The sequence below is a fragment of the Manis javanica genome, chromosome 11, assembly GCF_040802235.1.
Source record: "Manis javanica isolate MJ-LG chromosome 11, MJ_LKY, whole genome shotgun sequence".
Lineage (NCBI taxonomy): Eukaryota > Metazoa > Chordata > Mammalia > Pholidota > Manidae > Manis > Manis javanica.
Window position 1 is genome coordinate 11,414,205 of NC_133166.1, and position 24,642 is coordinate 11,438,846.

A 24,642-nucleotide genomic window follows, 5' to 3' on the forward strand; every position below is an offset into this window, starting at 1 on the left:
TGTCACTGTTTAAAATAAGTTCTGGTTGAATTAAAATAAGTGTCAGTATGAATTTCTTTATTATCTTAAGAAAAATGTAATTATATGACAAACAAAAGAATAGCCATGATTACTGTATGAATATAATATATTATTTTAAGTGTTTAGTTCATATACCACTCTTCAAAGGCTTTTGACAGCAAATTGCAATTTGGAAATCACAGCTGTGTAGATCTATTAAATATGCCACTAGACTTTGGCTTCTTGATCCTGAGAATTAGGGTATTAGGTTATATTATTACTGAGGATTTTTCCAGATCTAAAGACTAATCATTCTATGGCAGCCAATAGCAGACAATAAATTATATATAGAGGGTCCACTGATAATATAATGATAGTATTTTAGCCAGCAATAGCCAATGAGCCCCACACAAATTTAGAATTATGTGATAGATATATATGTAAAACAATAAATAGGAACAACTTCATCAGGCCACATTAGCTTGAGAAAATTCCAACAACCCAATTCATAGGCCAGTGATTCTCGGAATGTGGTCCCCCAACCAGCAGCATTCATATCCTCTAGGGACTTATTAGAAAAGTAAAAAGAAAAAGTCTGCTCTATGCCAGACGAACTTAATCAGAAATGCCAGGGGTGGGACCCATACTTCTGTATTTTAATAAGCCCTCCAAGTAATTCTTATGCAGGCTAAATTTGAGAACTGCTATAACCTTTGGGCTTCCTTCTGGGAGTCGCTCCCCATCTTTCCTGTCATATCCTTTAAACCAGCTAATTTAGGGAAGGCCCAGAAAGCAATTTGAGGGTTTATAGAGCAATTCAGATAGATGAAATTGCACCAGACACAAAAGTTTCTTGTTCAAATTTCTTATTTGTTCAGTGATCTGCCCCCAAAATTCAGGAGTTTTGTTTTCTGATGTCACTCAGAAATATGTGTTAGTGTCCAGCGTTGCTCTCCACTCTTTCTCAGTTGTCCACTTTTGGCTATGGCTTATTTCCTAGCAGTCTTCTGGAAGTTATTTTGCCAAGTGGAACTGTATTTCCTAAAGTTATTGATCCACATACATTGAAATCAGAAATAATGTTCACTTACATTGCTTTATCTGTGTTTTGCAGGGAATCTTCTTTCTGTTATACTGTTAGCCTAATTTATTTTTTTAAGTTTTTATTGAAATATACTTGATATACGATGTTATATTGGTTTCAGGTGTATAGCCTAGTGTCTCTACAATTACATACATTATTAAATGCTGAACATGGTCAATGTAGTGGCCATCTGTCAATATACAAAGATATTATAATATTATTGACTGTATTCCCTGTGCACTATTTTCATTCCCACGATTAATTTATTTTATAACTGGAAGTTTGTAGCTCTTTATTCCCTTCACCTATTTTTCCTGTTCCCCCCAACTCCTCTCCTCTATGGCAAACACCAGTCTGTACTCTATATTTATGAGTCTACTTTCTATTTTTTTTTGTTTTTTTCTTTAATTTTTTTAGATTCCACATAAAAGTGAAATCATATGATAGTTGTCTTTCTCTGGCTTAGTAATATTCTATTATATATATATATATATATTCCACATCTTCTTTATGCATTAATATGTCAGTGAACACTTAGGTTACTTTCATATTCTGGCTATTGTTAAGTAGCGCTGCAATAAGCGCAGGTGCACATGTATCTTTTAGAATCAGTGATTTTGTTTCTTCGGGTAAAGTCCCCAAAGAGGAATTACTGGGTCATATGATATTTCTATTTTTAGTTTTTTGAGAAACTTCTATACTGCTTTCCACATTGGTTACACCAATTTACATTCCTACCAACAGTGCACAAGGGTTTCCTTTTCTTTACATCCTCTCCACTACTTGTTATTTCTTATTTTTTTTGATGCTAACCATTCTGTCTGAAGTTTATATCTCGTGGTGGTTTTGATTTGCATTTCCCTGATGATTTATGATGTTGAGCATCTTTTCATGTTTCTGTGTAAGCTAATTTCAATGTATTTAGAGATGTTTTCTCATCATTGAGGCTTAGACAACTGATTTCTGCTCCTTACAAAGCAGTGTTTTCAGCTGAAGACTTCATCATGTTCCTGTTTAAGGGCTTAAGTGAAACATGGTATTACTACTTGTCATGTGATATAGAAAACATGGAAGTTACAAAGGGAAATACAATTTTCAGAATTTGTGTAGATCTGCTTTCCAGAACTGATGAAAATTAAATTTGATAAATGAAAATAAAGACATTGAGCATTTTAGACCTTTATTGATGAAGAAATATTTTACATTTAATGTGATTTCTCCCTTTTTATTTTATTCCTTTTATTTCTTTTGAATAATTTAAGATAATTATATCTTTGAGTATGCTCTACATTTAAATAAACCTGATTATCAAAAGGTAAAGTTTGGAGATTTGGTCTACCAGAGTCCTAGTGAGAAACAATGAAGATTTTTAATCAGGTCATAGAAAAAGGAGGGAACTTAAGGAATTGACAGGACTTGGTGACTAAGTAGATTGAGAGTGGGGTGATATCAGAGCACAAGTGGAGATATTTAGGTTGATTAATGGACAGACAGGGTGAATTCAGTGATAACATCTGAAATTTTACACAATAGTGAAACAGCTAAGAGGAAATATTTTAGAGGAGTTGGACATATTTGTTGAAAACTAAGTGTGATATCAAAAGTAGGGCAGTGTAACAGCGGGTAGATGGCCAAAGATCCACAGACAGACACCAGAGTTTTCATCTTGGCTGTATCACTGATTAGTCATGTGAACATGAGCAGATTTAAAGTCCTCTATTTTAATTTTTAAAATATAAATAATACATTTTGTGCCTGTCCTGTAAGGGTCCAATAAGGATAAAATGAAATAGCTATATGTGAAAGGACTGACAGCTTAGTTCTCTGGTTATTATATATGTTTGGAGACATGACCACAGCATTAAATGCCTCTTTAAAATATCTTGTTTTAGACAATGTCTTATTTGGTATTTTAAATCTAATACCTTAAGTAGAAAACAGATTCTGACTAATCTTGTACATTGAAACTTGTTGGTAAAGGGACTTCATGGGTAATATGCAAATACCACAATGGATAGGGCCGAAAGTTAGTACTCTTTTAATAAGAATAGAGAGGTAAACAGGTAAAAAGAAATTTGACAATAGAAAACAAATCAGGCTGGAAAGGAAGCATGGTGTAGAGGTAAGTCATATTTGGGGGCCAGAGAACCTGGATCATTGTCTTTGTATTCTTACTACCTGGGTGTTCATGGGCAAATCACTTGGCCTATCTGTGCCTCAGTTTCCTAATCTAAAGTGAAGGACTTAGATCAGATAATACAGGTCCTTTTAAGTTTTAAGACTTTTCTATCACTTTAATAGATAGGGAAATTATTTGTTTTAGAAAATTCCAAAATTGCCCTTTCTTTCTTTTTCAGACTAAAAATTATCTGCTAATGTACTCTGTTAAAAATCTGTACCTTCTGATTAAGAACACCTTTATAGTTCAGTTCTATTTCTTTATTTTATATTTATTACCAATATTCATAAGGAAACTTTTTTTCCATATGTCACTCAGCCATGGAAAAGGTTATTACATTTGTTTGTTTTCAGAAATGAGAGAAGAATGGGGTTTTCCTCACTTTTATGTGCGCACACTAGATGCTCTCCATGGTCCCCTTATTTTAAAAGTGATGGTTCTGAGTCAATCTTTTTGGAGAACTAAGTTCAAAAAAACCTCAGAATCAGAGGAGTAAAAATAATTTTAATAATAGTCTAGGGTAATAAATCTCTCTAGTCTTAAATATCTACTGCTGCCCTGCTAAAGGGGAATCTGTCATCTGCTGGGAAGTCTCTAGTTATTGGATATTTACCACTTCCCAAGGTAGCTCATTCCATCTGGGCAAGGTTAAATATCATGTGGTTATTATTTTTGTTAAACTCATGATATTCAGATTATTTTAGCTTTTAGCATATTTTCTATTTTCCAATGTCAGTGAAAGTGACCATCTTTCAAGTATCTGGGGTTAATGCGGGAAAATCTGTTCTTTTTTAATGGAATACTGCCGTTAGCTCTGGCTAATTTGGCTTGGTAATTTAAAACATATAATTAATTACTCCTTTTTGCCAGGTTGATGAGGATATTGTGCTTTGTCTTTGAGCATTTTGTAGTACCTTACAGTCAATGTTCTGCCTATTGAAAATCAATGACTAGACTTCTATACTAGCTTTACAGGAGATCAGGTTTTTGTGCTACCAACTCTGACATATTCATAAGGCTATTTTTAACTAGTCACTTCAAATATCAATTTATTTATTTACTAGCCACCTCCTAAGCAACACAAATACTACAGAAATGAGATTCTGGTCATTTGATGTATCTAAATTTAGGAACCTGGATTTACCTGTCTTTGAAAATAGCAAAGTATGTTAGGTTCAGATTTAGAGTACTTAGAACCAAATATTTGAAGTTCATGGTATTTACTATCTGGATCAATGAGTTCAATGATTTTAAAAGAACAACAGTTATAGTTTCTTTTAAAATTTTAAGATAATTTTTATAATTTTTTATTACATTTAACAAGTATGGGATGAAACTTGGAATTAGATGATCAAGGTTCACATCCTATTCCATCCACTCAGTCAACAGTGTCCACCATGCATTGGTTTACCAACTATGTAAATTTGGGGAAGTCAGTTTTTCTGATCCTCATTTTTATCACTTGTAAAATTATACTTAATTCACTAGTTATGAATACCCAATGATAATATGTACATTAATGTGCTCAATCACATCCTGCTTAATAAAAAGTTAATGCTGAAATGTGAAAACTATATTTTATACATTTGTAAATACTATGGTTAGTGTCAGTCCCATCTTTAGAAACTAAACTATGCTAAAAACAATAGATTGCAAATGTCATGTTGGACTCCTGATTCTAATCCTATTTTTAAGAAGTAATGTGATGCCTCTTGTTCATTAATTCAAAAAAGTCTTTATTTAGCATCTGCTGTTGCCAGGCATTATTCTAAACATGGGTGATACACCACGGACAAAACAGACAAGCTTCTTACTCTCAGTAATAAATTTCAAGTAGAGGCCATAGTAAAATATGAGGAAAGAGATAATTCTAGATACTGATAGTGTATACGAAGGAAATAAATATATTATGTGATGGAAGGGAATCTAATTTAATTAAAGAGGTCAGAATGGGAAGGTCTTACTGAAGTGGTAACCTCCAAGCAGAGACCTAAATGATGAGAAGGAGCCAGCCATCTGAAGACCCAAGGCAAGAGAGTTGCTGGCAGAGGGAACAACAATCAAGGCCCTAATTTATCCTTTGAGGAATAATGAGAGTGAAATATTTAATTTGAGGAGCAGATAGCAGGCTGGTGTAATGGGCTGCAGGAAGGGGGGATGTGGGGAAGGCATTTAGCAATACTACTGAGGTTATTTATATTAACTTAAAAGCAAAATTGCATTTCAGACCATATAACTTTTCAGATTTGTGGTCTGTGCACAATTGTTTGGATTTCTGGACTCTATTCAACTCGTAGCATTGTATAATAGTAGGACGAATTGAGTCTCATAAGGAATGTACTTGATATTCAGAAGTTTATATAAACTTCAATTTATAAGGGAAACAATCTTATTGAATATTCTCATCATTGATAGTTTACCATGTATAAGTACCTAATTTCATAGATTGTTTAGATTTTGATGATGATAATAATGGTAGAGTTACCTTGTTATCAGTTATCTGTATTCCAATTCATTTACATAAGCAAAATGGACATGCAATTCTGGTCTATACAATTTAACACCATCATGAGAATATAGGTGAAAAGTGAACATTTCTTGATTTCTGTAGCAGTTTTTGATTCAAAATTTCTTATTTGATTTTTATTTTTCTGTTACAAAGAAATGGACACATTTAGTGTACACAGATTATGTAGACTACTGTCTTTTATGAGTTATTTTCAGGATCCAGTACTATCCAGACATATATATATATATATATTTTTTTTTTTTTTTATCGTGGAACCTCTAGAAAAGTCTTTTCTAGTTGATCCTAATTTCCTATTTTCCTCTGGGGAGTTTGGAAATGAGGGCAGGCATTTGCCATGATCTGCCTGCAGTCTGTTTATTTTACTAAGCTAACAATCTTTGCAGATGCCATTTGCGCCTGCTGTCCTGTGTATATGGGGAACAGACAGACGGGGATGGGAGTCCGCGTGGGTGGCTTTCTTCAGCTACTTCCCTAGGAGCTAATCTTTCTAATGTGGAGTCCATTCCTTCCAGGTTGCTCCCAAGGCCCTTATAAGCTATGAAAGCCTCAGTTTAGGAGCCTAGAGATGTGCTTGTCTTTTTAGAGGGACCTTGAGTTGTTTGTAGTTAGTCAGCACAGAGTGTAAGCTACCATTGGCTAGAGAAGGCCTTTTGCATCTGTCTGTGTCTCACTCTCAGGTTGGGCCTAGAGAGGGAGAAACTGCTTCAGAATTTGAGGTGTGATGAGATGGTAAGCACACAGATTCGGACTCTGTGTGTCAGCTAGGGCAAACTGTATAATCTCTGGGAGCTTCAATTTCGTCACCTGTAAAGTGGAGATTATATTTCTTTCCTGAAAGGCGTTGTGACCATCAGGGATAGTATGCATAAAGTTCAGATAATAGCCACTTAATACATGTAAATATAAGAAATACAGATAAAAATATATTTATGAATATATTCAGATGCATACTCCAATATGTTTCTTCAGCATATAAATAAATATTATATATGTATATATATTCGTTCATATACACACATACATACAATAGTTACTTTATGTATATATGGTTCTCATATTGACAAAGGGTGCGTGTCATACGTTTTACAAAATTTTCCTATCAAGAAAAGTAAATGACCTAACTGGAGCTGTGATCATTTTATTTATTTTGTACCTTTTAAGTGTAGGTACCATGCTAGGTGCCAAAGACGTGCTTTGTATCTACCCTCAAGGGGCTTAGGTTCTAGGAGAACAGATATATTTCACTACTAGGGTTTTTTGTTCCTTCACAGAAACAAACAAAATAAAAGTAATATATATATAAATGGTTATGGTCCCAGCCTAGTGCAAATAATTTACAATAACAGTTTTCTGATTATAAAACTTCCAATGGTAGATTTCACTAAGAATCAATATGTTCCCAGATTGATATTATTAACTTTAGGGAATATCAAGTAAATCAGATTTTAGGCTGCAATTTTATATCTTGCCAAACACTTCTTGTGAAATCACAGGTAGAGTTAAGCTGTATGTCTGTAAAAAAAAAAAAATGTGCTTCAAGCCCATGTCTTCTTAATTTTAAAAATAAAAGAATGTTTCCCTTGAGGCAAAGGAGTGGATTTTCTTCTATCATCTTTATATCTGAGGAAAATCAATGGAAGGCAAGGTGTGCACAAAGTAGAAAGCTGTATCCTAAGCAGAACTATACTTTAAAATGTTGACTTTTCCTTTTATCTAACATGCAAACATTATCCAATTGATCACATATGGTAAACACAACCTAATCATTATAGAACATGTATGTTCTGTGCGCTTGTACATGTTTGCTCTCACCAGCATCATACGAATGACACTCTTGTTTTCTCTAGCAGAGACTGTATGTTCAGTTTTTTGAAATGCCTGCCCCAGAGTACTTTTATTTAATGAAAACCCACTGTATGTGTTCATTTAAGCTGACTATATAAAGGTGAAAGATATTATTGATTCATTTATTTTTCAGACATAAAGAGTGCATAGAATGCTTCCTCACAACTGCTAGCTAACACCACTGGGTCCTTCTCAATGCACCTCAAGGTTCTTCTCTAGAAAGCTTTCCCTGACTACTTTATTTGAGGTTAAATGCCTCTACTTTATGATTCTCAAACACCTCAAGTGCTTGCTATACTGTACTATAGTTGTTGATTCACTAGAGGGCAGGGACTCTGTTAGCTTTTACTCACCCTTCTCCCCACATATATATACATTGTCAAGTACATTTATTGAATGAATGAGATACCAGAGTAGGCAAAGGGAATACAGTCAAACTGCCTTTAAGGGGCTCATGGATAGAGGCATTAATCAAATACTCACTGAGCAAGCCTTCAACAAACTTGGTGGATGAATGAACTAGGGAGTGTGTGGAATGCCAGGGGCTATGCTAGGTGAGTTGCCTTTCATTTCTGCAGGATTTTATAGTTTGCAAAGTTCTTTCACCTGTGATCCAGGGTCAGAAGACCAGTGAGGCTCCCTCTGCCAGTCTGCCCGTATCTTATTAAGCTTTCTCTACTCTCAGAAAAGGGATGTAGTTCCAAAGGTACCTTTCGTCCAAGGATACCTTGTAAAATATCCATCCTTCTCATTCTGCTTACCCAATATACTTCTTTTCTCCTTCTAATCCCTCACTGTCTCTGTTCTGATCATCACTAACAAGGCCCTGGGCTTGCAATAAGTTGCTAGGTATCCATTCTTGAGAAGTCATTTGCACTTCCAAGATGTGAGAATGTCACAAGTGCTTTGTCAACTTTAAAGTGCTATAGGAGCATAAAGACTAATTAGTTGGAAGAGGAATATATAACAATCGAAATCAATTGCATATTAGACACTTTGCTTGCATTAGGGAAGCACTCTGTTCTTTGGGTCACGTTGGTTACACATTGGGTCAAGCTTAGGAAATGTTAAATTAAATTAGTTATCATGATGGTGTTATAAATGAGTAGGTAAATAGACAAACTAAGACTTTTTAAATCTTTTTATATTACTGACCCATAGGACAGTTACTTGAATAAATGGACCAGAACATGGGTTTTATTTGTATTGTTTAACTTGCAAATTTTCTGAAGTTTATTACAGCAGTAGGATAACAGTTCAAAGGGAATTAATTTTTACCTATAAATGTTTTTTTGAACCACTTTTTTCTTCTCTGAACACACATCTGATTGTCTATGAATTTTTTTTATATTTTAAATCTTTAGCAACTGCTCTCATTTTGGTAAAAGAATGTCATGTTAATTTCTGAGACATCTATTTTGGGATTAGGAGGATCTCGAGGTTAGAACCGGAATAATTTATGAAAGGGAGACAAGTTTTGCATATCCTTCCTTTTTTCCAGTTGTTTATTGTAGAAAATATGCTATTTATAAAAAATGGGGGAGTGGGTGGAGAATCGTTCTACTGGTATCTTAAAAAGGTAACCACAATGTGTGTAGGTCCCTAAGCATTTCTTCTTGCTGTCAGTGGTCCAGTTGATTATGTGTTTTCTTCCTAGTGAAAAGGAGTCATTGATTTTTTACTTTTATTGGTCAGGCAATACTTTCCATTCTGATGTTCACTTTCTCTCTCTTTCATCCCACCCCCTGCCCTGCCAGTTTTCTCTCTGTACCTCTGTTTCTTTCAATCTCTCCCTGTGTCTTTAATATCACTCTTATCCAGAGTGACGCTTGTCAAGCACCTCAAAGGCAGTCTATGTAGCAGTTTCACTGGAAGAAAGGGAGGGATTTGGGGGAAGGGGGAGGGAGAATCATTTGGCTGTTAAAATGATGCAGAAGGGAGCACAGAGCTCTGCCCACGTAATAAGTGCCTGCAGGCAGCCAGTGAGGAGGGAAAAGTTTGGGAAAGAACTCATTTTTTTGTCTCTCAGAACGTGGAACTTTTGTAAACATTTTGCGATCTCCTCCCATCCCAGTTTTATAATGTGCTTATCTGTTTAAATGTTCAGGCTGTTTGTGTGTTTGTGAATGTCACAGACCGCACAAAAAGTACACAAATAGAAGAACCCTAATGTTTTCTAAGTTAAACCTCCAAATCCGCGGGTTCTTTTTTTTTTTTAATATCCCTGGCCGGATTTTCCTTTTCCAGCTGTTAGTCATTTGTAAGAAGCTGCCCTTGTAAATTGCATGTGAGCTGAGATGTGATGTGTGCAGCCCTGCATGCACCTCAGCTTTTCAGTCATATCTTTCGAGTCATTTAGACTCCCGGGAATCATGCTCATAACAAATAGCTTTTTATTATCCAAAGCCGCTGTTCTGGCAGCCGAACGACAGCCTTTTGATAGATGGGCCGGGTAGTTTTTTTGTGTTGTGTGCTTACTCAGAGTTGTTAGTAGGAAAGACAAGGCAGCAAAGGGGGCACTTGGGCAAAGCAGATCCTATGGGTATACCGAAGCGGCAGATCAGAATTCAGAAACAAGAACGAGAGCTGAAATGTGATTCTCTGGTGCTTGGTGTAACACTCATCTCCACGATAGGACTGTGCGGGGCACTCAAGGGAGACTTGTTCCGATCACCGAATCTGCTAAAGGACCATGCAGCCTCGGAGCCCAGCCAGACACCAGGAAGTTTTGCCGGAGCTGATTTCTAGGGGATTTTCCGGTGCCTAGGAGAATCCTGCTTGCCTTGAGCTGTACGGAGGAGGGCTCCAGTTTCCCATGAGGGGCCCCCTTGGAAAAGCCGTCTGTGCAGAATCCAGGCTCTGCTTCTCTCTGTGTGCTATTTACCAAAAGGCTTTTCTCACCTTTGCTGATTTGCTGGTGTGATTTCCATGCACTGAGTCCTGTGTAGGGATCCAGGATGGATTGCCTGTGCATTGTCACCACAAAGGTAGGATAGGAAACAGGGCTGTTGTTGTGTGCAACATTTTTCTATTATTATTCTGGTCCTGTAATTAAACAGCTCTGGTAGTTGCTGCCAGTTCATGAGATAAAATTGGTATGATTTGCTTTGCTGGGCATTTTGTTCCCCATGAGGGTCTGAGGGTCCTATCTTTATTTGATTTCAACTTCTTAAAGTGATATTGTGTGTTTGTGCAAATGCAAGGATAATTTGCCTGTGCTTTGTGGCAGGATTTGCTTTTGCCTCTATGTATAGCTCAATATTAAAATATCTATAGTAGTAGTGTAGCTTACACATCATTTTAACATAACAAATCAGGGTAGTCTTTCTGAGTGTGATAATTAGCTTTTCATTTAACAACCATGTCTTCTATGCTTGAAGAAGCCAATCAGCTTTACTGTGGCTTGACATATTGTTTCTGATTGGAGAATTCTGATATTCTGCATTTTAGTGATCTTTTTAAAGGAAAAAAATCTTTTGGTTTGGATTTCAAACAAACAAACAAAAACAATATTTAATGTGGAGCTGATTCTATTTTGATTAGTAACAAATGAAATATTTGCATTATAAGAAATAGAAATCAATGTGGAAATGGAATAAAATCAATGGGCAATCCTTTTATGGGTTAGCACAAAAGAGCTAAAAATTTCAAATGCGTTTTATTTGTTCTGTCATCAGTTCTAAGTAATGTGTTTAAATATCATAAACCCTGGGGGGTAAATTTGAGTGAATTTTACTCTTACTTTTAGAGAAACTAATCAAAACACACTTATTAGCTCCTTTTTCATTTTGCATGTATGCATACCATGAATTAATCTGAACTTTATCTTTTACTATCTCACATTGTTTAGACACCCATTAGACATGACAAAATCAATAGCTTAGTGCATGAGACTCATTACATGTAGATTTTCCACTGTGATCTCCTTTCATCACTAAAGAAAAGATTATTTAATTTTGAAGCCACAAACCAAGTTCCCTATAGTATGACTGTAAATATTTTAGTTTTGGAGATTATATTTCAGAAAATCTTAATGGGTATCTTCCCATAGGGCCTGGTATCACACAGCAGCTTCAGTTGATGTCAATGGATTTGAAGCCTAAAAACTTCTAGTTGGTTTAGTTGACCAGGCCTCAAGGTAACATGAATACCTTATTTTATTTTTTAAAATTACCAAGTATCATTCAGTTTTCCCAGTTAAGTCAGGTAAAAAGCAAAATAAGGCCAAAAAATCTAAAATTAAAGAAAAAAAATAGAGTAGGAAATTGTATTTTCATATGTAATCTAGGAAAGAAGATAGTATCTCTAACATGTTTTACTCCTCCTGAGGTGTTACACTCAGTGTTGCTTTTTCTTACGAGAATACTGTCAGATCTGACCTATATGTGTTTCATAATTATTTATTCACAGATCATAATTGTAGATACTGTGAAACATAATAAGTTTGTTAAAAATAAGTCATAAAAAGTTATTAATTAGAGCCCCAAAGTGGATTTTTTTGCATTAAACAAGTTAAATCAACACTGAAATCTAAGTTGCTTCATTTTGGAAAGCATGATTTAATTTAAAAAAACCCATTCATGTGTTCTATATTCACTTATCAAAATATTAATGATCACAGATACAAAGGTAAAAAATATTATTCTGCTTTAAATGGTCTATCAAGGATAAATGTCATTATTCTAGTGTTTCAATTTATCAAATAACTTGTACAATTCAACAGGACAAACACCCATGTGAGAATTCATGAATTTTCTGAATTAATTATACTTATGAATAGTTCTAAGGTGGCATATATATCGTCTTTATAGGATAAATACACTTACAACAGAATTATATTATGGTTTAAATGTAATGATGCATGACAGATTTAAAAGCAGCATATGGTGAGGAGACTTCCTGGAGGACTTCATCCTGTGTACCCTGTCCGCCTCATTCCCCCACCATTGATGCTCTTTGTCCCCAAGTAGCCATGCACTTGGGATGCCCTTGTTCCACTTGCCTGGGACTGTTTGACAGGAAACTTGCTAACAACTTGGAAATTCTAATTCTATCTCAGTTCCGCCCCCATCTCTTTTGCCTCTAGCTTTAATCTTCTAGCATCTCTGGCTGGGATGCTTTCTTCCAGTCTTGCTTTATGTGCTGGCTACACCTCATACACTATCCATCTCAGTTTCACAGCTGACCACCACCCTGTAAAGTTTTCACTGCCAGGGGAACATAACAACTTCCCTGGTTCTCTTCTTTCCTGCCCATCTTGGAATGTAAGGCACTTATGGTCCCCCTGGAGCCATCTATGACCTCAGCACCTGTTTCATTCTCCCATTCTCTTCTATTACACACACTGCAGAAAAAATTCATTCTCATTCTTTGCTCCATAATTGAAGAATGAATGTTAGAAGATTAATGAGAGGAGAGATTATGACAAATTGAGATGAAGCACTGCATAATGGTAATATAAAAGGATCTATTAGACATCTCAGAGAAGTGTTTCGGTTTTGTTTTTCTGCATATAGAAGGAAGGAGATGACTGTGACACATTTCATAATAATCTAACCCCCCTGATAAGTTAATCCTGCCTTAGATGTCACCCGTAAGACACATTGCTTAAGGTCTTCAGGGGTCCAGTCTAGTCAGACGGACCTGCAGAATTGCTCAGGTTTAGGGTCAGATCGTTTAGGCCAGGAAATTATCAGAGCAACCAAAAACAGTTTCTGCCACAGCATCCCAAGGTCTTTTCAGATGTTTAGACAACTCACTTTCATAAGAAGATTGAGTCATCTCTTTTATTTGAATGTCCAGTTTTAATTTCAACTCTTGTCACAGATGTCACTACTGAAAAAGAGAAATAACATGACTTAGTGTGAAGAGCAGGTCTCTAGAGCAAGACTTGGATTTAAATTGTAATTCTGACACTTAGTAGCCTTAGGACTTGAATAAGTTCCTTACCTTCCCTGAGCCTGGATTTCCTCATCTGTGAAAAGAATATGTCATCACCTATGTGTAAGTGATGTGGAGAAGTATAGAAAATTTCTAGCACAATTCCTGGCATATGGAAAGAATTCAACATAGGGTAATTTATCAAGCAACTCACAATTTATATCTTTATCTCCCTGGGTGTGGTCACTGAGGAAAATGAGGTCATCTGAATGATGACTGAACACAGTTTACTAACCAATATAACACATTTTGGAGAGTGGACATTTTTTAAATGTTCTGAATAATTGAAAAATAAGAATCCTAATAATTTTGATAACTAAAATATAAGGAAAATAATGTTAGACTGTATTAGGGCGGAAGCATGCTGTTAGATGATTGGCCAGTAGGCCAATAGTTCTACATAGCAGGCAGAATATTCTGGGCTAGATTTAATAAAATGCAAGCAGTCAGTAGAATTTCTCTTTTGCTGTGTAGGAATTCTCATATGTATCATATGTAATAGCATAAGAGATCTGATTCAACAACAGAAGAAATGTGGAGCTGTGCAAAATCAAAGCAGATCTGCCCTTGTGATGCTGGGTACCTAGAGGCATCTGGGCACCACTGTCCCTGCCATGATTTCACATGTCCACTAAACAGATCTTACAGACATAAAAAGATTATTCTAGAAAATAATCTATAAAGGCAAGTGTAATATGTTAAAGTAAGTTACTGCTATAATTTTCAATAAAGGCATGATGGTACTATCAACTTTAATATGTTTAACAGGTTGTACATAATAAAATTCAAATAGCAGAATGAAAAGTGAACCAGCAATATAAAAGATGCTTTTATTGATGTTGTTAATACTACCTGTGTTCTGTAAATAAGATAGCACTCTTTGTCTCCATGAACCCACCATCTTTTGCAGGAATTAAAGTTGCTCAGAATTTCTAAAAGGAAATAATAGTTGTTTCTGGGCATTTAAAAGATATGTTTATCCAGGCTAGTATGATATTATTCATTATGACCTGAATTGAAAAAAATGGTATGGTGTACACTTAAAAATGGACTCATCAAGGAAATATTTACAACTGTGGTTTTTGGAGGGCTAAAATAAAGTTTGTTTGCACTGGAGCTTTATGTAGAGAAAACAAAACAAACCACCAAGGCAACCAATGGTTTGCCTAAGTGGCTGTGTCGTCATATATGAAGCGATTTATTCATGCCCGTGGATAGTTGGGCCTGCTCTCACAGCCATTCGTTCATTCTATTCATCTACGAAATGTTTGTTGAATTCCCGACACATGCCTGACATAGGAGAAGGTGTGGGGATACAATGAGCAATGTGTTCTCATGGATCTTTTAGTCTAATGGGGGAACCCGCAACTGTAGAAATGACAGTGGTGTGTGATAAGGGGGCGAATCTAGGATGCTATGGAAATGAGTCCAGGGATACTGAAGAATCCATTGGGGCTGACTGCAGGGGAGGCAGGGATTTAATGTCAGGGATTTAATGTCAGGGAAGGGTTTCCTGAAGAAGTGACAACTAAGCTTATGTGCAGAATGGAGGGCACAATGGGGGTGGAAAGAGTGTTTTAGGCAGAGTCCCAGATGTGTTAGATGGAGAGAGAGAGAGAGAGAGAGAGAGAGAGAGAGAGAGAGAGAGAGAGAGAGAGAGGGTTGGGGGGGAAAGACAGGGAGAGAAGGAGGGAGAAAGGGAGGGAGGGAGGGGGGCAGGAGAAGGAAGGGAAGGGAAGAAGAGAGAAGTGAGAGAATGGCACGTTTGAGGAAGGCCAAGTCAGTGTAGCTGAGACTTAAGGTGTTTAAGGTGAGTAGCAAACTACAAAGGATGTGGAGATAGTCATAGAATATTAAGAAGTTAAGATGTTATCTTAAAGGAAATAGGATTTTCCTCCATCATTAACACTGGTTGCCCCAATTTGCCCTGACTTCTCACCCATGTCCTTTCCTTGGTTCAAACCCCTTCCTTCTGTTTTCTGCCACCATCCCCTTACTGTTCACCAGCTGGATGACCTTCTCTGAACTAGAGTTTCCTCTTCCAGAGAACAGTGCCTATTTAACAGGATTGTTTTGAAGATTCAGAGAGGTGGTAAATATAAAGTGCTTGGCATGTTACCCTGTGCCCTGTTTCCTCTCCGGAGTCACCGTCTTCTCATCTTCCTATCTTTCCTTGGTGTTCTTCTAATATCAACCCTGCCAACAATACTGGTTCTGATATCTGTCATCCCAACCAGGTGTCTGCAAGGTGGTAGGTCCACTGAGCAGAGGCTGGAGCAGGGGTGCTTAATGGGTCAGAGAAAATCTACCCGTTAGGAAAGAGAAGCAGAAGTACAGCTAATAGTGGGGAAAATTTAATACATTCTGGCCTTTTTGGGTAAAAAAGTGGGGAAAGGAGCCAATGTGAAGAGATTCCATGACTGTATTAGTAACCTGAGGTTAACCATTTTAATAGCATGAAATACTTTGGCATGTTATTTCCATTAATTTGAGAGCTTAACTTGCCTTTATCAAGTATTCCATACAGAGTGCCACAATGATCAGTCTAATACCCAAGTCCACTGGTGTAACTCTCAAGCCGAAGCTTTGCAAAGGCACCCTCTTGAACTCAGGATGAGTGATTGTCTGAAATCTTACCTTAGTGTACAATTCTCCCTTGACCTAGTGCCAGAATCCCCTTCATGTCTTATCTCCTGTCACTCTGCCTCATGTTTTATATTCCAAGAATCTTAAAAATGCATAGGTCAGCCAATTTTTATGTCTATGCTACCTTCTCTGTCCTTCATTAAACTAATTGACACGTTGGCCTTGCTGGCTGCTCTCCATTATTTGAAGGCATCAGCCTTGTTTCTGCTTTGGAGAATTCACTTACTATTCCTCTGTCTGGATGGCTCTGTCCCCGCCTGTCTGAATCCTGCTTTTCTTCCAATCTGACTGTACATGCCACTACCTTTCCTGAAGTCTCCAGTTATATTATATATTCTTGGTACGAGCTCATATTATCCCATTTCTGCCCGTCATAATTAATACTTATATTCTGATTTGTATGATTATTTTTCTTAGTGTCTCTCTCTCTTGACAAGACAGAAGCTCCATGAGGGAAGAGACTGTGTCTGTTTTTTAAATTTTTCCTGTAAGTACTGTCTGGGACGCATTGAAGGAACTCAGTGAATTTAATTAACTCACTCATTTTTCAGCCCAACCCAATGAAGTAAAATCCTCCACATCTTAAAGATGAGGCATACTGAGACAGCTAAGCAGTCTCATAGTTGGGATTTGAACCCAGGTTTTTGTGACACTAATATCCATGCATCTATCTACTGTCATTGTCCCCTGGTTGAATCAGTCCAAGGTTATTATTTAGTTAAAATGTATTCTTGATATTATATTTTGGATTTTATTTGTTTATGAACTCACATGTAAATAAATAAAAATGATACATTTACAGAATGGTTACCTTAAAATTGCTCAGAATTTAGTTATAGTCTTGTAGTTTTGTGGACATATATCCACGGTATGTAAAAGTTAACTTTTAGAAATGAGATAAAATTTTATTATATGAACCATACCAGTCATCTGTCAATATATTTATAGTAAATGGTCATTCCTGCCAAACTTGATTACCAGGATATTATTCACAACATAAGCCCCTTTAGACACTGAGAATAAAAAAGCCAAATATACTTGTAAAGACCTATGAGTTTGAGAAGATTGTCCTTTATAAGACCTTTAGGTAAACCTTATTTTATGAGACAAATTTAGGTTTGCAAAGGAAACAAGTACAAATCAAATTTTGCAAATCAAATAATGTTTAAACACATTGTGCTCAAAATTGAAATAAATCTCTTTATAAAGTAAAAAGAATTCATTAGTTCCCTTTATTATTTACCTGTTATTTCATCTGAATATTTGTAGATAAGATTTTTTAAAGTAGATTACCCATGATTACAGCTGCCTGAGAGACCTGTCTCATTGCACAGATGTACATTTCACCGAATGCAATTTGGGAATGTGTATTAGACGAGGTTCAGAAAATAAAGTTATAGAGTTGGGTTTACTAATCACTATATTAGTAATTTAGTGAATTCAGTTTTCCCTCACTGAGCCTTATTTTCTCAAGTCTGAAATTGGAATAATAATACTGATTTACCAGTACTTCCCTTCACAGGATTATTGTTGAGAACCAAATGGATTTATGTATTTGAAAAGTACAAATACTGCATACAGAGAAAAGGTGGCTATAATTATTGAAAGGAGGAAATTCTAGAGTAAACTAGGATCTACTGTTACCACTAGGAACACTGTATGGTGTAAGAGTGAGAGGTGTGTTCATATGGGTGTCAGACCAATTTTATGCTAATTACAGTAGCCCAGGCAAAGTGTCCTGACTGTCTGAGGTCCCTCAGAGAGCTGAGCAGTGGGCAGCTGCGCAGCAGTTGGCATCCACCCTGCATTTGGCTCAGAGTGGCAGCAGAGCATAGTGTTTGAAAGCACAGACTTCAGAGTCAGATTCTTGCTGGAGTTCTAGCTTTGCCAATTATTAGTTCCGTCGTTTGGGCCAAATTTCTTAATCTACTTCAATTTCAGCTTCCTTATTTATAAAATGAAATAATAAGCACTTCAAAAGGTTGTTGGGAGGATTAAATGCAATATTAGTTCCCCTCACAAATATTTCCTGAGTGCATGTACTATGTGCCAGGTAACATTGTAAGCAGTAGAGATACAACAAGTTCCCTGCCCTCATAGAACTTATATTACAGAGTGAGCAGATGGGTCATTAATAGGCACTCAGATAATAAACATAATTTCAGATAGCAATAACTGCTCTAATTACATGAAATGTGGAAAGATGGATGAGTGTAAAAAAAGACAGGGCTGCTGTTGATAGGGTGGACAAAGTCTGGAAACGTGAAAGGACCAGCTTTGTGGAGATCTTGGGGAAAAAAAGACAAAAAGGGAAATAGCTAGTACAAATATATGCTAGAGTTTAGTGTAGTGGCTGTGTATAACAGATAGTCTCTAAATAGCTTAGACTTCTGTTCCTTCTCCTCATCTTCCTCTTCATTTTCCTCTTTTTTGGGGGAATCTGACACTGAAGGATAAACTTCATAATGGGATCATTAATTCAGTTAGCTAGTTACCATTCTAGAGGCAAGTTTTTCTCTTGTAGTCATGGTGATGAGGATTTCCTCTGGCTTTAGTGAACATTTCTCAGGTTTATAGGTATTTATTGGTGAGAGAAAGAGACTGAATGTAGCTTTTCTTCCATTTTGCATTCAAAATTAATTTCAGATTTGAGGTCCTCTCACACAAATAACCCTCCCTCCCAATACTTCTATTCTAATACACCTACCCACACATATCTATTCCTCTGTAGCTCCATAAGTCAGCTCTTGAACTAACCTTTCATGGGGCAGCAGGTTTTACAAAAAATTGGTTTGGCAGTAAATGGATAAATTCTTAGAATTTAGAATTCTATTTACCCATTAAGTAAACTTAAGCCAAAAGTTCCAGGAAAATGTCCACTTGCTGGAGTTCTCTGGACATAAATCATTCTCCTACTCTGTTCTCTGCTCATTGGATTGTATACCACTGTCTTAGTTGTTACACTTAGAAAAGTAGGAGTTGTTTTATCCTACTGTCCATGTCACTCTCCACTTGTTATGATTGAAAGGTGGAAGTTGATCTTGATTCTTATTTTTCCCTAAAGCACAATCTGTGCTAATTCCTGTTCTTCTTACCTTGCTCATCCTCTCACCCCTATACATTTTCCAAACTACTAAGACCTTCCATAAAAAATATACGTATACACACATATGCATATATATGTATGATATGTATGTGTGCATATATATGTATGTGTGTATATACGCACATATACACACAGTTTCTATTTATATATCTATTCACACGTATGTTTGTATAATTTGTGTGTATGTTGTAATTCTGGTTAAAACTCTTCAGGAGTCCCCTGTACCCTACTCCCCTTTATTCCAAGTCTGGTCTGTTGACCAGTTGCAATGGCATCCCCTCAGAGCTTGTTAGGAATGAAGACTCTACAGCCCCATACTACAATTACTTTGTCAGAGCCTGAATTTAGCAAGAATCAGGTTTGAGAAGCACTGAATTGAAGGATCAAGTTCACATAGTTTGGCCTGAAATATATGACCCTCTGTGTTCTCGCCCTTGTCTAACTTTCCTATCTTAGTTTCTGCACCCTTCATGCCTTAGTTTGAACCATAGTTATGTTTGGTTCCCAGACAATCTGAATTCTTCTATTCTCCCATTTCCATGTACCTCCTTTTCTTTATGCCTTAAATTCATCTCAACTCTCTAGCTTGGTGCTTACCTAATAAACTTCCTGACTTTTATGATTTAGCTAAAATACAGATTCCTATGTAAATACCTTCCTTGATACTGTCCTACCAGATGGAGCCAGCCACTCCCCATGTCCTCAGATCAATGTCTGTATCTGTGTAATAGCTGTCATCTATTATTCAATTAGTTTTTACATATGCCTATATCTTGCTAGAATTTGAAAGACAAAGGGGAGTTCCTAGTCATATTCATAGCCCCCTAATATGGTGCTGACAGGTATACCATAATTGTTGACTGATTCTTTTAAGATATTTGATAGATACTGCATTGTTGAATAAGTTAAGTGTGGATAAAATGCTTCCTTCCTGCACCTTACAAACTCACACACATGTGTGTATATAAACATGTGTATACATGTACACACATATGTACATGTGTGTGAATCATGGGCACTTTATAATAAATACTTGTAAAAGATAAGTTTGTACTGTGGTGGATACTATTCATTCGACAAAAAGGCAGTTGGTGAACTTGTCTGTGAATAGTTGCTGGTCTTTAAATGACACTTGAAATGTCATGTTAGTGTAAGAGAAACAGATTGAAAGAGGTAAAAGTCCTCACACAGCAAGAGAAATGGCGACTGGATCACATCTTTAATAAACCAACTTTTTAACTAAAACTAAACTAAACTAAAATTTAAACTAAAACTCAAGGATAAAAATATTTATAAGTCACAAGTATGTTTTTATTAAACAAAAGCTAAAACTGTCAGATCAGGTCTTCAGTTTGGTAAAGGAATGTCTACTCTTGTCCATTTAACTTCTTAGAGATTTTTATATAATATGATACTTAATCTTATTTTGGGGAAAATTACTTGACTTTATACCATGTATATATTTCCCATAAATATAAAGGTATAGTAATTTTTACTACATAGTATATTTTTAATATAAAATCATTAAAATTTGTAAAAACTACACAAAAGAAAATTCAAAAATGACTTTATTGTCCTAAATTATTAGGTCATTAAAGAATTTAAGACATTATAGGGTTGGTTTTTTTTTCCTTTTTCACCCAAAGCAGGATGTAATGTGTTGTACTCTGTTTTCAGGATACAAACTTACCTAGGAAGGGAATGTGAGTCCGTAGCATTTCTTTTTTTTTTTTTTTACATTGCTTGGCATTTAAGAAAACAAAGTGTATGAGACTGGCTTTACCCCAAGGAACCTCCAAAAGGAACTTAAAAAAAGCTATGATAATGATTATTACTCAGAATTTGTCCAACTAACCAGATTTGTTTAACTAACCACATATGACACACCAGCACTGCAAAAGGGACCCTGAAAGAATGTGTGTATTTTTCAGTAGTTAAGATCTAAGTTAAAAATTTTTGGCACTTTCAAATATTTCCTTAAAATTATTTTGAGAAACCTAGGCAGAAATGCCTTCAAATATTCAAATGTACCACTTTTCCAAGTAGCAGTGTGGTCAGCAGTAAAGATTCTCCCTGAAGACCACTTATATTTCAAAAAATATTCCAAAAGCCAAAATTTAAGATATGAACATACCATTTATTATCCACACCAGCAGGGATTCTGGCTGTTGCATGGAACACAGTTCAGAAAGTGTTCACTTTTAAAAAACTTACAGCCCATATATTTCTTGTTTTGACAGAGATATATAATTTATCATGTTGTATTTATGATTATCCAAAAATAAAATTAATTATTTATATTTAAATGCAATTCTAATTAGAAAATGTGAAGAGAAGTTCTAGACGTTCTTACTGATATAACATTTTAAAATCATTTGCTAAAGACAATGTAAATAAAAACATATATTTTTAGCAAAATAAATTCTCCCTCCCTGGTATTTGTTATAAATCTCCTAGGATTCCAGGCTACAGTGCTTTCTTGCTAGTCCTTTAAAATAAAACTGTCCTGAATTAATACACATGTAATTTACTTAGCAATCTGAAGTTCTATTTAAATCAAGGACAGGTCTAATTGCTAGTTGTTCCTGGCTGACTGCTTGGCGTTGGCTACCTACAAAAGCCTGCACTTTCTTTCATTGATTAGCATTTGTCCAAAAATATATATTCACAGGCGTCAAGATAAGACACATATAAAAATAATATCCATGAAACTCCCTTTCTTTATATTAGGTTTTGCCAGAATTTTAAATATCAGAGAAAAACCTCTGATAAGAGATGAATGTGTGCATTTAAATTGATGGTATTCCATGTGTATTTTTCAGAAAAGTCTGTCCAATGTATATGCATTTTTTGAAACTCAAGAAGATTATAAGAACAAATTGATATGAATTGCATATTTAATAGGTTGTAATTATGTCTTATCAAAAGCTCAACTTCTTAAATCCTTTATTCTTTGGAAATATGGTAATTGTCCCCTTTCCCATGTAGTTAATTATAAATTGCAGGAAGAATTAAGTAGGCTAGAACTCTTCACTTTTTTTTTTCTTTGTCTCTATGGTTGCAGTGAGAATAGAAATGAATTGGTTTGATCTTGTTTCTGAATGACGTTTCTTTCCTCAGAGGATGAACCTTATTTTACGGACCTGAAATTTTTGATATTTTTCATTTTACAGATGAACTTAAAAATGTATCAGGAAGAAAATGTAGTTTATTTTAGAAATCCAAAACTTTGTTCCTATAGGAGTTTGTATTTTATGATATAGTAGATAAGAGATGCCAATAAACAATATTCATTGACCACAATAGTAGATAATGTCCAAAATTTCTTTCTTGCAAGGAGAAAAGTACAAGTGTATCCATTTCTCTCATTTCATTTTGTTATGTCAGTAGGACACACTGAGAGCATGCAAATATTAATGGTATTTAAATTACTTTACAAGACTATGTTTTTAAATCTTGTATTCAGAGGCTTAAAATAGTCTAATTCTGCATAGTAATAATTCAACTTCAGAGATTTCTAGAACTTCAGAGAATATTGGGAGATGTTTCCACAAAGTTCTAAGATACCCTAATACAGTTTTCAGAAATATTTATAGACAATTATTTCAAGTATGTGATCCCAGATCGCAGAGTCCATTCTGGCTCTCAAATTTAGTCACTTTAAAACTGCTGTAGTTTTTCAGATAGTCTTTCTGACTTAGATTTAAAATTCCTAATGTTTGCTAATCATTTTCTTGTGCTAATCATATTCTCATATAATTCCCATAGTAATCTTATAAGATAAATATTTTTTTATAATCAGAGATGGAAAAATAGGCTTAGAAGAGCTATGTGACATTGAAGAAAAATCCTATTAATAAGATAGATATTAATATTAATATAATATATATTCATTTATCTTATTACTATTTGAGTATGTTTGGACCCTGGCCTAAGTATATGACATGTACAGTTGACTCTTGAACAACACAGTTTGAACTGCACCAGTCCACTTATATGCAGACTTCTTTCATTAAATATATTGGAAAATTCTTTGGAAATTTGTGACAATTTGAAAAAACATTTTCTTTTCTCCAGTTTATTTTATTCTAAGAATATAGTATATAATACATATAACATACAAAATATGTGTTAATTGGCTGTTTATGTTATTGATAAGGCTTCTGGTCAGTGGTAGGGTATTAGTAGTTACAGTTTGGGGAAATCAGAATTTATGTTCAGATTTTCAACTGCATGGGAAGTTGGTGCCCCTAACTCCTGTATTGTTCAAGGGTCAACTGTTTTATCTTATAAATCCTTATAATAATCCTTTAAACTGGGTTTTATTCTTTACATTCAATGGATGAAAAAAACAAAATTCACAGAAACTAAGGAACTTACATAAGGTTACAGATCTAGCAAGTGCCAAGTCTGGTGTTCTAGCCCGGGTCCAGAGAATCCTTCATGGTGACGAATTCTTTCCTCTCCTGCCCTTCAGGGTGATGTGATGATAGAATGCCCTAACAATGTGTCAAATGCCTGGCATCTAATAGGTGCTCAAGAAATGTTATTTCCTTATACATATAGAAAATGACTTCTAAATCCAAGTCTAGGGGACCACTCTCCATTGATACCACAAAATGTCAGGTTATAACACTGGTTCTCAAGTATAGTAAATCTCTAAGTATGACCAGCCTGAGAATTGAGAGTTTATCTCACTCATCACAGTGAATTAATCCTGCTAACCATATGGCTCTAATATTACTTTAACAGAGTTTCTAACCCTTTTATACACTAGTTAGCCACAGACTGAACCTCTGCTATCCTCGGTAAGTAACTGAGTCACAGGGGATTTTGGAAAGTGTGAGCATGACTCAGCACCACCAAAATGGCCACAGGGAAAAAAACCCTCATTCTCAGCATTCTGTGGAGAATGGGTCAGCAGCTTTTTCTTCATTTACAGAGGAGGCAAAGGCATGAGTTCCCAGCATGGCTTCAGTCTAAGTACAGATTTCCCCAGAAACAAATCAGGCCAACTTATTTGAAACATCTTTGAAACCTGAGAAGATAAAAGCAAGTAGAAAGATAAACCCAGAAAGGGATGAGGTCATATATTGAAGCATTATAAGGAATTATGTCCAAAATTGAAAGAAAAATATTAACACTCACCAGGAGTATGTTTTACATCTATAATTGATACATTGAATGAATAGGACTCATGGGATATAATAATAGAAGCCACTTTATTTGGGGCTCCCCAATATATATTTCAAGCTTCGCAGTGTCAGTAATGCCTATGCTGTTCTCGAAATGAAAATTTGGGCAGTCCCATG

At 35.6% G+C, this 24,642-nt stretch overlaps 1 protein-coding gene across 5 annotated transcripts in view; it reads left to right on the forward strand.

Moving 5' to 3' along the window:
* Positions 1-24,642, forward strand: part of DLG2 (discs large MAGUK scaffold protein 2) — a 1,871,010-nt gene that overhangs the window by 432,213 nt on the left and 1,414,155 nt on the right. The window contains exon 1 of one of the 5 annotated variants that reach the window (XM_037010575.2): positions 10,049-10,625. The exons of the other annotated variants lie outside the window; for them this stretch is intronic. Coding sequence (XP_036866470.1) covers positions 10,596-10,625 — 30 coding nt within the window. The 5' untranslated portion in view covers positions 10,049-10,595. Of the gene's footprint in view, positions 1-10,048; positions 10,626-24,642 lie in introns of those variants that run through there. 5 annotated transcript variants of the gene reach the window in all.